The sequence below is a fragment of the Gastrolobium bilobum genome, unplaced genomic scaffold, assembly GCF_033153095.1.
Source record: "Gastrolobium bilobum isolate Gb01-03AN ecotype WA unplaced genomic scaffold, APGP_CSIRO_Gbil_v1 utg393, whole genome shotgun sequence".
Lineage (NCBI taxonomy): Eukaryota > Viridiplantae > Streptophyta > Magnoliopsida > Fabales > Fabaceae > Gastrolobium > Gastrolobium bilobum.
In genome coordinates, this window is record NW_026898014.1 from 27,191 (window position 1) to 41,589 (window position 14,399).

At 33.5% G+C, this 14,399-nt stretch overlaps 1 protein-coding gene across 2 annotated transcripts; it reads right to left on the reverse strand.

Annotated features, from left to right (window-relative positions):
• Nucleotides 1-2,371: 2,371 nt before the first annotated feature.
• Nucleotides 2,372-7,688, reverse strand: LOC133312268 (O-fucosyltransferase 38). Of its 2 annotated transcripts, none has more exons than XM_061513443.1 (11): nt 7,442-7,688; nt 6,936-7,029; nt 6,643-6,710; nt 5,992-6,080; nt 5,715-5,892; nt 4,714-4,842; nt 4,268-4,404; nt 3,951-4,164; nt 3,656-3,840; nt 2,976-3,071; nt 2,372-2,832 (listed from the first exon to the last, which is right to left on the reverse strand). In XM_061513443.1, the coding sequence occupies exons 1-11, from the start codon at nt 7,643-7,645 to the stop codon at nt 2,694-2,696; spliced, it is 1,533 nt and encodes a 510-aa protein (XP_061369427.1). In that variant the 5' UTR covers nt 7,646-7,688; the 3' UTR covers nt 2,372-2,693. The 2 variants fall into 2 exon arrangements, with proteins under 2 accessions (XP_061369427.1, XP_061369428.1); XM_061513444.1 differs by having other exon boundaries at nt 6,911-7,029; nt 7,442-7,628.
• Nucleotides 7,689-14,399: the final 6,711 nt, after the last annotated feature.

Below are 14,399 nucleotides of genomic sequence, written 5' to 3' on the forward strand. Positions count from 1 at the left end.
GAGTTTCAAGTTTACATTACTTCCTTATACTTACACTCACTCGTTACACAGTGTGATTATCTGTTTTCTGCATTTTCAAGTTCTTGTTGGGGTTTAGGGTAAGAGTGTCCTTTTTCTTTTAGTAAAATATATTTAATTTATAAGAGCTTGTTAGTAGTTAGTGTCTCTAATCAGTTTGACAGAAACAATGTCAAATATGATGGTAATATTTTTATTTTTACTGTAATTACATTAAAATATAAGATATTTATTTCAATTTTAATTATGAATGTTCATTTCTTTATGTATTTCTTAAATTTAAGAAATTTCATTTTTAATGTATTGCAATTTCTGAATGAAAAAAATAAAAAAATAGGATATTGTTACTACCTTATTATCAATGTCATTATCAATTTATTTTATCATTAGATCGATTATGTTAATTCAGTAATTATATTTTTTTTTACTTTTGTGTGATTATAATTCTCCATATTTAATATGAAAGCATTAAATATGAGAAATCATAATAATATATAGGTGGAAATAAATATAAAATATTAAATATATAAAGAAAAAAAAGGTTTTAAAAAAATTAAATCAGAACTGTAAGATCAACATAATTGATCTAACAACAAAATAAACTGACAATGATATTCGTAATAACATTAATTGGTAATAATAATAACTTATCTCATGAAAAAATTTGAAATTTTATAATAAAAGTCACAAGATTAATATAATACGTATTGCAAAGAGTGAATCACATCTTCACAAATATATATACAAATATATTTTGAGTGTTACGGGATAGTGAACACTAGATATATTATTTAAGAGATATGGTAAAAAGTATGTTTCCACCCTAATATGTATACAGGGACACTGCAGAACAATACAGCACCACTGATTCAAAGATATAATAATTATTTTATATTATTAGCTGTTAGATATATAAAATAAAAAAATTTATGATATTCATAAATAGAGCAATATAAAATTTATTATAATACTTTGTGTTTATTATTTTACACATAACAAAAGGGTAGAATTGGTGGAATATACATCTCCAAAACATGTTCGCCAAACCTCGTTTACATGCTCCGTATCTCCAAGCAAAAAATATTTTTTTTCATGTTATAAATTATCTCATTAACATATAAAAAAATAAATGAAAAAATTGAAAGATCATTGGGGAAAAAAACTAGTTTTGCTTTATTAACTATGTAAATATCAAATTTTCAAGTTTACATTAAAAACGCTTGTTGGCAAAGTCAAATTTATTGATTTTTCAAGCAAGAATTAGCTTCATACTTACAGGAGACAAAAAAAAAAGATTTTTTTTAAAATTGAATGGATATAGAATAATATGAACATATCTTAATTTTTATTTTATTTTACATAGTAAATTCTCTCTCTTTAACACAAGTAAAAAATATAATTGTTATCAAAAAAAAAAATATATATATATATATATAATGATAATAATTCATGTTAAGTTTTTCGACTCACTAAAAGTGTGGCAAAAGTATGAACTCCAAATAAAAATGAAATTTGCTCTACTTTTAACATGTTGAAAAATTGAAAGTCAATTTAGAGTTCATATATTCATACAATTTTAATCTATATCTAGTACCAATAAAAACTATTAATATATTCATACAATTTTAATCTATATCTAGTACCAATAAAAACTATTCATATATCCATTCCATCGGCTCATGGACTTGGGATGTTAAAATGTGGGATGCACAAAACGCATTTTCCATTAGAGTGTTAGGTGCGTCATCTATCTAGTGAGACAATTAAGGGTGGTAATTTTATAACCCGTTTACATGATACAAAAATTTCAGATTCCAGTGAATTCGTTTTTAAATCCATGTTGTGATTGACATGAAAAAAATCATTTCGTGTCAACACAACATTACCAAAAATATATTATCCATTTTTTATTATCTCATGTTAATCCGTATAATAAGCGAAATATTTTAAGATTGATGGATTATTCGTGGCTTTGATGGATTATTCGTGATGTGTCATATCAATCCATATAATAAGCGATATATTTTGAGAATATAAATTATTTGTATCATATCATGTCAACCAACAAAATAAACGGATAATATTCGCATAAAATTTTTTAACCCAATTTAAATTTATCATATTTGTATTAAATATATTCATATTTATGTCAAATTCATATAATATCATGTCAACCGAATTACCACCACATGCAGTCCAAATTTCAAGAAATAGGTTATAACTGTTTCATTTAGCCTCGTTTCCTCCCTTTGCTATCCTTCGCCTCACCGGTAGACTAGTTCATAATGTAAAAAGGAAAAATAAAAGAAAAATCTATCCATGAATTAAAAATATAATGTTATAAAAATCATGTACAATTCCAAGAAGAAGAAAAAAGGTATTAAGTTTCCCACCAAAAAAAAAAAAAAAGGTAATTCGTTTCTTGAGTTTTATGAAGCAAGAAATGCTAATTAAAGAGCATTGTTAGAATACTGCTAAGAAGCTAAGCTGCCAACATTGTGTGTTAGTGATAAAGGGTTTCCAAAGGCCCCGTGACCAGATAGCTGTAAGGCTCAGACGAGGAACCAAGCGTGTCAGAAATTGCTAATTACAATTAAACAATCCGTCAAAAACAAATTTACACATAAACAGGTCCCTCCATAAGTTTTAGATTGGAACTGCAGTTTGGTTTGTCGTCACGTTTTTTCTAGTTTGCTTCTAGAACCACATATACACTCAGGGTATGGATTTTCATAAAAGGACTCTTCAGTCCTGAATCGCGCTCGGCCTTTAACTCCTGGTAGGGAACCTTGTCTCTTCCTTGGAGCTCCTTGCCTACACGTATAATCATGAAAAATAAGCAGTTTTCTTTTTGTTTAACTCAGAAAATGAAGTCAAAAAATGGCGAGCCAAAAAAATTCCTCATCTTTAAGGTCTATTTGCATTAACATGACTTAAACATTATGCAAGAAAGTTACCTGTTCTTGTGCATCCGCTGCACCATACGTGACAATGCCGCTCCTTCTTCTAGCTCTCCAGTTTCCAGCATATCAAAAATTCCAACAAGTCCTTTCCTGAAAATAAAATGAATAAGCAAAATAAAAAGAGATAAGTTGAAGAACCATATGTGTAAAAAGGCATTTTCTCTTGGTCTTCCAGTTTCCAAATGATCAGAAATTCAAGAAGTATTTCACTACAGAAGCAAGTGGAATCCAGAATGAGAGTAGATGAGTTAAACTTTCACAGCATATCTAACATTGTCATCTTGTTTGCAATGTACACCAGCTCAATACATATGTACATGTATTAGAAGAAACCGAAAGAAACAGAGACCAATAAAACAAACAATAAAAATTTAGATCGTGTAGTAAACCAACATAATAGGAAAAAAGGGGAATGAGGGACCCTATCATCTTTTATCATAATTCAAGTAGATAATGAAAGCCTGAGAAGAGCTAAATCCGATCCTCAGAAATCATTTTTTTAGGATCAGTGATTCTTAACTTAAATACAGAACGCAGAAGGGAAAAATAAACATTTTGGCAAGCATGCAAATTAAAAGAAAAGAAAGAAAAACAAGACTAGATACCTAAAGGTGGTTGAAATGTATCAACAGCCCCAAGACACCCCTATTATTATAATTTCTTGAACTCAGTACCTGTCAGGGGTGATTGTCTTGCGGTGACCTAAGAATCTGCGGTGTCCCTCAACAGCTCTTGCCATATTTCCTGAATATGATGGAACAAATACATCACTCTCCACAGAGATTATGTAATCCAGTGCAGCAGTTTGAGATGCATGATTGGTGAAAGCGTTCAGCTCTTCAGGAGTTGCAAGGGATTCCTGTTATCATTTATCAATCAAATAATCAGGCCCACATTGCACCTCACCCTCAGATTATGCGCTATTGAACTATTTGTTAATACAGTTAGACAAGTAAAGTATTTACAAACCTTAAAGACTAGATTAGGGAAGCGGGAGGAGAGCTCCGAAAGATGAGTGTTACCACCATAAATATCCCCTGCTGCAATATATATTGGTGTTGATCGAGGAAACCCAAAAGCTTGAAGAAAAATGCCCACCTCCTTTGGAGTCAGCGGACAAAATCCTCCAACTCTCTGTTCTGTTGAATTTATCTTTTTTACTTTCCAATAATTTGTACTCTCTCTAGAAGAATTGAAACAATTATAAATAAAAGAGATAAGTAGAATGATTAAGTACTTCAAGAGTTATATATATTTCCAATACGTGGTAGCATAAGAATTCTCACCTCAAAATTCTCAGCTCTTCAGATTCTGCATCTGTCAGACCATATGTACAGCCAGTAAAAGACAGCATATCTTTCTCATATCTTAGATGGAGAGCAATATATCTTCCACTGCGTGATCTCAGCCGATCCACCAATCTCTGTTTTTTCACCGTCATGTATGCTCAGAACCTAATTTACCAAGAAGCCCCATGTAGACCTCTTAAATGCATCAAATGATTCAAAAGTGAAGGATATTGTAATCCTGGGTTCATATGCATCATTTTCTAGCATGATGTTCATAAAAATTGGACTTAAACTCAAAAGGGATTGAACCTAACAACTCTTCAGCATTCAAAATATCTCCATTCCAATATTTTATCAGTCAATAAATCCCAATATGATGTACAGCTAAATTTTTATTAGGTATTTACGATAATACGAATTATACCAAAAAAAAAACATCACACCTTTCCTAAATTCTCAATAGGACGAGAAAATCGAAGTGCATGATACATTGCTCGACATCTCAACCTCTGGATGTCCAGGGGAAGATCATTGTTTGCAAGTCGAGAATCTGATTTTGCAACATGTATCACCTGCAAAATCAAATCATTATTTGTTTAACACATTCAGTCTATGAAATAAGGTCCACAGCCAAAAACTGAATTTTAAGGATTCTAAGAAGTACAAGGACAACATATGAAAATCACTGGCTGAGCATGAGTATGAGTTAGATATCCCCTTCACCGAGAACAGACATTAAGTTTGTGCATGCCCAGAAGTAAGCAATCAACAAAATGTCAGCAAAAAATCTAATGTCTAAAACGGACATTTTCATAACATGTTTGACATTGCATTGCATTAGAAAACAAAGCATTTTAAATACAAACATAAAATAATGTTGGTAAACAACTGTACATCTATTTCTTATTCCCCAACCTAGTAATGACAGCATTAACATGGTAAAGGATGAGCATTCTATGTCTTTCTAGTATGACTTAAATGTCCCAGAAAATATGTAAACAGCATTCCCTGACTATATATTACTTAATCTTCTTTATGGGGAAAAAAATCTCACCAAAATTTTGTACTAACTGCTTGAGCGCAACTACATGAATTCTTGTAATAAACTGCAATGCCCATATTCATGCTCATGTGAAAAATATTTACATTGAGCTGCCAGCCTATCCCCCATTTCCTTTTCTCTTGGTTTTTGGATTGGCTATATTAAAAAAGGGGTGGATTGAAGCAAAAAGGTGTCTCTGGGGTTAAGTCACACTGCTACTTTTCACAAACAGACCTATTCAGAATCAAATACAAGAAAATTGAAGTACTAATATTCAGAGGGAGTTGATTTGAGGTTAAGCATGCAAAACCATGTTTACTGATAGCAAGTTTTACAATGAAGCCTTCTGCATAAAATGAGAACCACCAGAAGTTTTAGATCATGTAAGAAAAACTTGAGTACCTGATAGTCATTCCATAACCTCGTCATCTCTTCATAGTAACCAACTCCAGACCAGGAAGTAAAGTGTTTCCTGGCCCGGGGGACAGCTTCCAAGCTCTTGGGAAGTTCCTTAACAACCCTGATATCTCCTTGTAGGGATTCAATGAAATGAAGCTCATCGAATATATCTGAAAATACACTGTACACACACCCAATAAAGAAGATAAGAATGGGAAAGGATATATAATATGCATTTAAGGAGCCAAATGACACTTAAATAAAGTATAGACAGAAATACCTTGAGTCTTGCCAGAATGAACGTTTATCCAATTGAGGGATGACTAAAGTTGCATTCATTATATGTGCCACAGCCACCATGTCTGATATCTATAGGAAAAAGGATTTATTACGTAAGTACAATATATATATATACACACACACACACATATCTATATGTAAGTAGAACAGCAGTTAGATTCACACATAGTCACTAACCAAACCTAAAGAAGATGCCATCAACGCAAACTTACAAATTAAAATCCCTATAGATAAGACAAAAAAAACCTTTGACTGCAATTCACTGTATAGAACGCATTATATTTAACAGATGCGATGAATTGCTGAAGTCTTGCATGGATGGAAAGAAAAAACTCAAAATTTCACAATTTCCAAAAGGACAAGAAAATAAACATCAAATTCCCAGCCTTTGACGGCAAAAGAAGTAACTCAAAAAACTATTCTGATACAAGAAATTTAAAATAGGAACTCTTCAACAACTTTATCCCTACCCTTGCCAGTCTGGATTTAATGGGAGTGGCTTTTTTAACTCTTCAACAACTTCATATGTATTATCACGTGCTAAAGGCTTAAACTATAACTGAATGTAATATTTAATTTATCTTCTATATAAGAGTTGCAAGACATTGCAAAAGAGGAAGAAGTGACTTACACCAGTTCGCATTTGATTTAATCCACCATTACTTCTCACAGTCAGATAGCGATCAAATCCTTGGGCACCTGATGCAGTAACATGTAAAACATTTATAAGACGAAAGGAGAAAGACAAAATGCACAAGATAAATTAAATAGCAAGGCTATGCTCTGGTTGACAAACAAACAATTATAGACTCCAAGTGCCGAAAAAAGAAAACTTAAAATAAAACTATAAAAGTAGTGGAACCTAGTGAAAGTAGTAAACTCAACAAACAAGTTATTACATGAATAGAAGTAAGCATCTGAAACCTTTATATTTAGCAGTCGGCTTAACACAGGGGCGTAAGCCATGACTGAAAGGAGAATCCCAAAGCTGCTCGTTGTACTCATGTAACTCTGGCACCTGTAGCAATATGCAACAAAATGCAGCAGTTATTGAGAGTGAACAAGAAAAAAAAAAAAAAAAAAAAAGCATAGTGAAGCGAAACCGCCAGAGTCCTAGTTAGTTAATATAGCTAGAACCAACAAGACTTGCTGATATCAATCGGAAAAAAAAATATAAAAAAAATCTCTAATCTTAAAATACATTTTTGCATCCGTAATGCTTTTTTCTTCGTCGAAATTATTAGTTAAGACGATTTCACAAAGCAAGTTGAATTACACAAAATAAGCATCAGACTTGGATCTCTAACACCAGAGTGAATTAAATCGAAGGATCAACTAAGAAACACGCGAATTCCATCCAGATCCCTAAAATTTTGATTCGATTCGATTCGATTAAAATGGAAAAAATAAATGAGGGAATTGCTGTGTACCCTGTGAGATCGAGTTTGTTGAGCAAACAGAGAGTTTTGTTGATCTTCATCGACAGTGATGTTTCTAACGTAGAAAAAGAAGACGAAGATGGAGAAAGCAAATATGAAAAAAGTATAGTAAGTGATGACGTTGGGAGATAATTTTCTGGTGAGAAATCGAGCCGTGAAGAGGCTGCTAGAGGTGTTGGAGACTCTGCTTGCCATCTCTTGCTTCGCTTATTTCTTCCTTCTTCCCTCAAAAAGGATAAAAATGCATCCTAATTAATCAACTCTGATGGTAGAGTTATCACAGTCCATTAACAAAAATAAAAAATTATTAAAAATGAAAAGGGGTATCTTGTTGTATGAAATGGATGATGAAGCATAACACTTACATTCTTAACTTCTTTACTGTGCTCAATTACTTTAAAGTTGTTTGCTTCAGGAGTTTTTTTTTTTTCTCGAGAGAATCATGAATGGAAAAAAAATATTTCCATCAATATTATGAAAAATTTGTTTGATAGGGTAAAATTTTCCAAAAAAAATTGAATTAATTTAAGTGATTTTATGTTTCATTGATTGTAAAATGTTACTGAAAATTTGGACTAAATTTACAAAATTGTCCATATGTTTGAATATTGAATTTCATATCAATGTTTATTTAACCTAAGTCAATGGCAGTTTCCTCTCATAAAATTGTCTTTCCTTTCCCATGAGGTGGGAAAAAATAAATACTACGGAGGTGATGATATTTGAGTTTGGAAATTTGTAGTTATAATTCAAATGATGAGAAAAAAATAAACCAGGGAATATTTTCTCTTTTACTCGTACCAAACGTAGGAAAAAAAATTTCCATCTCATTTTTCCAAGATTTTCTCCAAAATCCTCATACCAAACGGCCCCTGATGAAAATTTGAGCGAGATATTATATGACACATGTTATATCATGTTATGAATTTGGATCCTTGTATGTAAAAGTGGTGATGTAGTCATATTATTTGATCACAATTACTCATTGATGATGAGATGAGAGAGAAAAGTTTATGATTTTTAAATAAGTAGTTGTGATCAAATAACATGGTCACATAACTGCTTTTACACATAAGAAGATACAAATCCATCATGTTATAGACATAAAAAGGTATGGTTTCCACTAGAAAAAATAAAAATAAAAATGTGGATATCATCTTTTTGTGTTTATGACATTTGTGTCATGTAACATAACATTCACATTTCCTATCTTTCAAATTAATATTACATAAACATAGGTTTTAATGTTTCTAAAGTGAATGTAGATAAGTTATCTACATTCGTTTCCAAAATAACGTCGTTTTGAGTTAAAAATTAAAAAATTATAATGAAAAAGACTATTATAACCCTGAAATAAATTATAATTACAAAAATATCTTGATTTTCGTCTCAAAACGACATTGTTTTGAGCTCAATGTAGATACTTATCTACATTGACTGTAGAAAAAGTGAACCCATAAACATAAGAATATCCAAATCCATCATGTTATAGACATAAAATGGTATAGTTTCCACTAGAAAAAATAAAAATGTGAATATCATCTTTTTGTGTTTATGACATTTGTGTCATGTAACATAACATTCATGTTTCCCATCTTTTATATATATATATATATGTATGGGTGTTAACGAGCCGAGCCGAGCTTTGATCTAAAAAGGCTAAGTCTGTGTTTAAATATGTCAGTATGATCAAACATGTTACCTGTTATGAATATAATTTTAGCATGTGGCCTGTCTTATTTACAAAAAACAAAAATCTGATTTAGCCTGTTTAAAACAAAATAAGACAACAAAAATTTATCCAAACAAAATATACAGTCAACAGCACTAGTAATTCCATAAATATTCATAAATTTAATGTATATCCAAAGAGCATAATATAAAACAAAATCATTCAAAAAGTCTGTTTAATTAATAAAATGGGATGAAATAGATTGAGGAGAGAGAGAGGGCTATCACAAGTAGTATAAAAAATATAAAATAAAAATAAAAATTAATATATTAGGCCAGCCTGAGAGGCTCTAAGGCCGAGCTTTTAAATTGGAGCCTGAGACCTTTTCATTAAACGAGCTTTTATACAAGTTCAAGCATGGTTCCAACAATCAATTTTGGACATAAAAGCTCAGGCCTTCACGAGCCGAGCCAAAGGCTAGGGGTGGCAATTTGGGTTGACCCGCTCGCCCCGCTTGGCCATGAACCTGACACGAGCTGTCGAACTCGCGCAAATTAAAAATTATTTTTTAATTAGGGTTCAGAAAATTTGCAGTAAAGTGGAAACCCTAAGTCGTCTCTCAAGGAAATTGTTTTGGTTAAAATCGCTTATAAGAACAGAAAATTAAAAGGGGGGTTTTGGATTTTGATTCAATAATTAAAAAGGCAGAATATAAATTTGGAATAAAAATTCGTAATTAAAAATAACCAACCTAAGGTTTGGGTTCCATGGACGTCTTTCCTCGGATAAGAAGATATCAGAATCGTGATTGATTTGTCAATCGGATCAGAATCCTTATTTCCAATTGACAACCCTCTCTAAGCGATCGCTTAGCATTTGATCAAAGACGATGTTTCTACTCATACAATCGCAGAGTATCAGCCCGCTTGATTTAAGGTCATAGGGTCAATCAACCTAATCATCAAATCTGATGATTAATCCCTTTCCATAATCGCAATCGCGAACCTCAGATTGAATATCCACGATCGCACGATATCAATCTGAGTTGGGAAGGAAAACAAAACTGATTTGAAATAAACGCAGATCCTCAAGACTAATCCATGGAATCCATTACCCTTAAGTTGATTAAAAGGTTCTTAGCCTCGCATGGCTAAGGTAAACATGATTGAAATAAAAAGAAGAAGAAAAAGAAGAAAAAGATGAAGAACGCTTCAGAGAAAATACTTTGATCCTCAATTTTGAAAATTACAGAATGCATCCAATGTTTCCTACTCTGCCGTCATATACCCTTACTCAAAGCGGCTTAGGGTTCAGTTCTGACCGGCCCATATGTCTAAAATACGGAATAAAATAAATAAAATAAAATAAAACTTCAGCAAAACGTGTCCGACTTGGTGCAAGAAATAGACTAGCTTTCAATCCGAATTGGGCTTCGAGCTCTTCATAAGAATTGTAGCCCTCTGTGTTATCTGAAAAACCCAACAAGAACGGAGTCAATCCGACAACTGTGGACCAAGATATGGCCAAAATACAGAAGTAACGTAAAGCTGAAAAATTCTGACGAAAATAAATTAAACCCAATCAAAAACTAAAAATGTAAATAAACTCAAAACATCATTATTTTATTCAAATAAATTCTAAAAATACTAATCAAGAGTAACAAATAAGTGTAATAAAATATGAGTTATCAAATTCCCCCACACTTATCTTTTTGCACTCCTGGGCAAAAACTAGAATAGAAAAAGAAAGCAAAGAAATAAGAAAAGAGTGAAGATCAACCTATCCTTCCTAATAATTAGCAAGTATACAAAAGATAACAAAAATCACAAGTCTTGAACAGATAAAACAACCAGGACAAAAATTCCTTAATCTCAAATCACAAGACGTGCTGATTTCAACTGCAACTGCTAACTACACAAAAATGGTTCCTCACAGGATGCCCTCAATTTTCTCTCAAGTGTATCAGTTAATTCAGTATATCACTCAAATCAACTCCAGAAAATCATTCTACCATAGGCTTGCTCAAATTCTACTTCTCCACTGCTAATAACACATGCATGCACAAATCAAGAGGGCTTTATGCAGGGTTGTAATGGGGGTGAGGTAAAGGTACGGATGAATATGGAAGAGAAAGCTAAACACCCCAGAATTTTACAAAGAGCAAAAGTTAAGAACTAAACTAAGAACATAAAACAAAGATACTGAAAAGATAAACACTTTTTTTTTGTTTTTTTTTTCTTGTTTTTTTTCTTGTTTTTTTTTTTGTTTTGTTTTTTTGTTTTGAAGTAAAACCACATAAGTACAACCACATATGTCACCCCCCACACTTAAACTTTTGTCCGTCTCGGGCAAACCCCCACACTTAAACACAACATCACAATGAAACCAATGCTCAGTAAAACTCCAAGGTATGGAATTAATTGGTTTTTCACTTAGGCTGGTAATGCGGCTTAAGAAATAACGGATATAAAGGCTCAAAAGGGCTCACCAAGGGATAATAATATAAGGGATGGCTATCTAGCTAAAGTGGGTAAAGAAAGAAAGAATGCCTCAATCATATTCATGCATGCAAGTGAAAAATGCAGTTTCAAAAAGAATCAGAGCAAGTTCTAGAGGACAACAATCAAGAGCAGAATCACACAAGAAAGAAAAACTGGCCTACAGATTAAGACCATGTCTACAGGCTCAAAAACCTCACAAGGGTATACCAAATCATGCAATCAGCAGCACAGTATCAAGCAGCAAGTAATGCAATCCAAGAATCAAGAACTAAGCCTAAGCAGAAATTTCTATCAAACCCTGTGATTTAAGTCTACTCCATGTAACACTCAATAATAACCAGAAAGAAAAGGAAAATCTACCTATGAAAATCAAAGACTGAAATAAAGAAAGGAAAAGAAAAATGCAAATAACAGAAAGAAAAGAAAAAGAGGGAAGAAGACTCCCTGAACTCCCTAAGGAGGATAAGTAGCATCAATGAGCAGAGCCTCTGTCTCCACAGGTTGCTTCTGGGGTCCTTCATTAACAACTTTGAGGTGATGGCAAATCATTGTGCAAGTCTTCCCCATCTGCTTATCACGCAACTTTGGGGGCTTTCTTTTCTGTGTGTATTTCTTCTTCTCTTGATCCTTTCTTCCAACCTTATGCAAACTTTTCTGCATACTAAAAATAGAGGAAGAACTTTTTGGTACCCATTTCATCTTGGGTCCATGAGAGTTAGGATCAAAATCATTACCAGAATGGGGAGTCTTGCATAACTTCGCATTTAGTACACATTCAGAATTAACATTAATAGGCAAGTCATAATCCACAGGTAATGCACAATCACTAATCAATTCAAAATCAACCTTATCAGCCACATCATGAATCACTTTTATGCATGAAACTGAATGATCAACCTGAACCTTAGAATGCTTCATGGAATCAAATATACTAAAATGTAAAATGCTATCACCAAATTCCATGGATAGAGTACCAGAATGAACATCTATCTTTGTTCTAGCTGTTCTCATGAAAGGCCTACCAAGTATAATTGGTGATCTATTAGTAGCAGTCTCACTCTCCATTTCTAAAATGTAGAAGTCAGCAGGAAAAATCAGATTATTAACTCTGACCAATACATCCTCAATCAAACCAGATGGGTGAATACTACTCCTGTTAGCTAATGTAACCACAATACTAGTAGCACGCAAAGGACCAAGTCCAAGAGACTTATATACAGATTCAGGCATGACATTAATGGAAGCCCCTAAGTCTAGCATGCAATCATGAAAAACAGAATTGCCAATTACACAAGGAATAGTAAATGTCCCTGGATCTTGACATTTTTTAGGCATAGGCTGGATGAGTGCTGATACATTCTGACTCAGGTTAACTTGCTCATCTCCTTTCAGTCTTCTCTTGTTGGTGCACAGCTCCTTTAGAAACTTGGCATATCTCGGAATCTGCTGTATTGCATCCAGAAGAGGGATGTTCACCTCAACTTTTCGGAAGGTGTCAAGTATCTCTTTATCTCGAGCCTTTGCTGATTGCTTCTTGGACTGAGTGGCTCTCTGAGGGAAAGGCAGAGGGATATGGACATCAGATGTATCAGTGCTCTGCTTCTTGGAGCTAGTGTCACCTCCCTTAGATGACTCAACAGCAGCTTGGTTTGGCTCCTCCATTTGCTTTCCAGACCGCAGAGCAATAGCACTCACATTTCCGCTTCCTTTTGGATTTGGAACTGTTTGGGATGGAAGGGAGCTGCTGGAAGATCGGGCCTGGTTCATTGATGTCGCCAATTGCCCGATCTGTGTCTGCAAATTCTGGATTGTGGATTCTGTCCTCTGTTGAAACTCCAGATTGTTGGTGGCCATCTGTTTCATTAAGTCCTCCAACGAAGGACCACTGACACTGTTTTGCTGCTGCACTAGTGGTTGTTGTTGTAACTGTTGAGGAGCAGGTTGCTGGAAGTTTTGTCTCTGCTGTGGAATGAACTGCTGCTTCTGTTGGTATGGAAAATTTTGTTGACTCTGCTGATATGGAACATTTTGCTGATTCTGGTTCCATTTGAGGTTGGGATGATTCTTCCAGCCAGGATTGTAAGTGTTGGAGAATGGATTACTCTGCTGCTGCTGGAACTGTGGTTTCCCAGGAAAGACTGCAGCTACTGACTGGTCTGCAGGAATGGAGCCCTCTTGTAGAGAAGGGCAAGCATCAGTGGAGTGAAAATGATCACTGCATATGCCACATGGATTGCCGAACTGTGGAACAGAAGTCTGGACTGTCTGGGTAACTGCCAACTGTCTTCGATAGATGAAGGCTGAAGGTAGTACAGCCAATCCTTAGCTCCTCCATCGAGGGAAAGGAAAGGCTCTCAGTTTGACCTGCTCCTCATCAACTCCTTGCGGTTTCATTGTGTTGCAGACTACATGAAACTCTTTCAAATACTTATATGGATCTTCACCTGCAAGACCATGAAACTTGGGAAGCAAATGGATAAGACCAGACTTAAGTTTAAAACCAGTATCAAGATAACGAATGCAAAAAGACTGATACTTAACATCAGGTGCAGTCAATTGCCTTAAGCTTCTATTATCCATGTTTTTTTATTGTGACCAAAACTTCCTAAATTATAACAAAACTTCCTAAATTATAAAAAAATAAAAAAAAATAAAGAATTAGGAAAAATAAAATAAAAATAAAAACAAATAAAAATAAAAAAAAAATAAAATAAAATAAAAGGAAAGAAAGAGAAAAAAGAACCAAAATAAAAATAACAATAAAAATAAATTAAAT

Coding starts and splice junctions, on each gene's coding strand:
- LOC133312268 (XM_061513443.1), bottom strand. CDS start 7,645: ATGGCAAGCAGAGTCTCCAACACCTCTAGCAGCCTCTTCACGGCTCGA. Junction 7,030..7,441: donor AACAAACTCGATCTCACAGG/GTACACAGCAAT, acceptor ATATTGCTACAG/GTGCCAGAGTTACATGAGTA. Junction 5,893..5,991: donor TCATTCTGGCAAGACTCAAG/GTATTTCTGTCT, acceptor GTGTGTGTACAG/TGTATTTTCAGATATATTCG.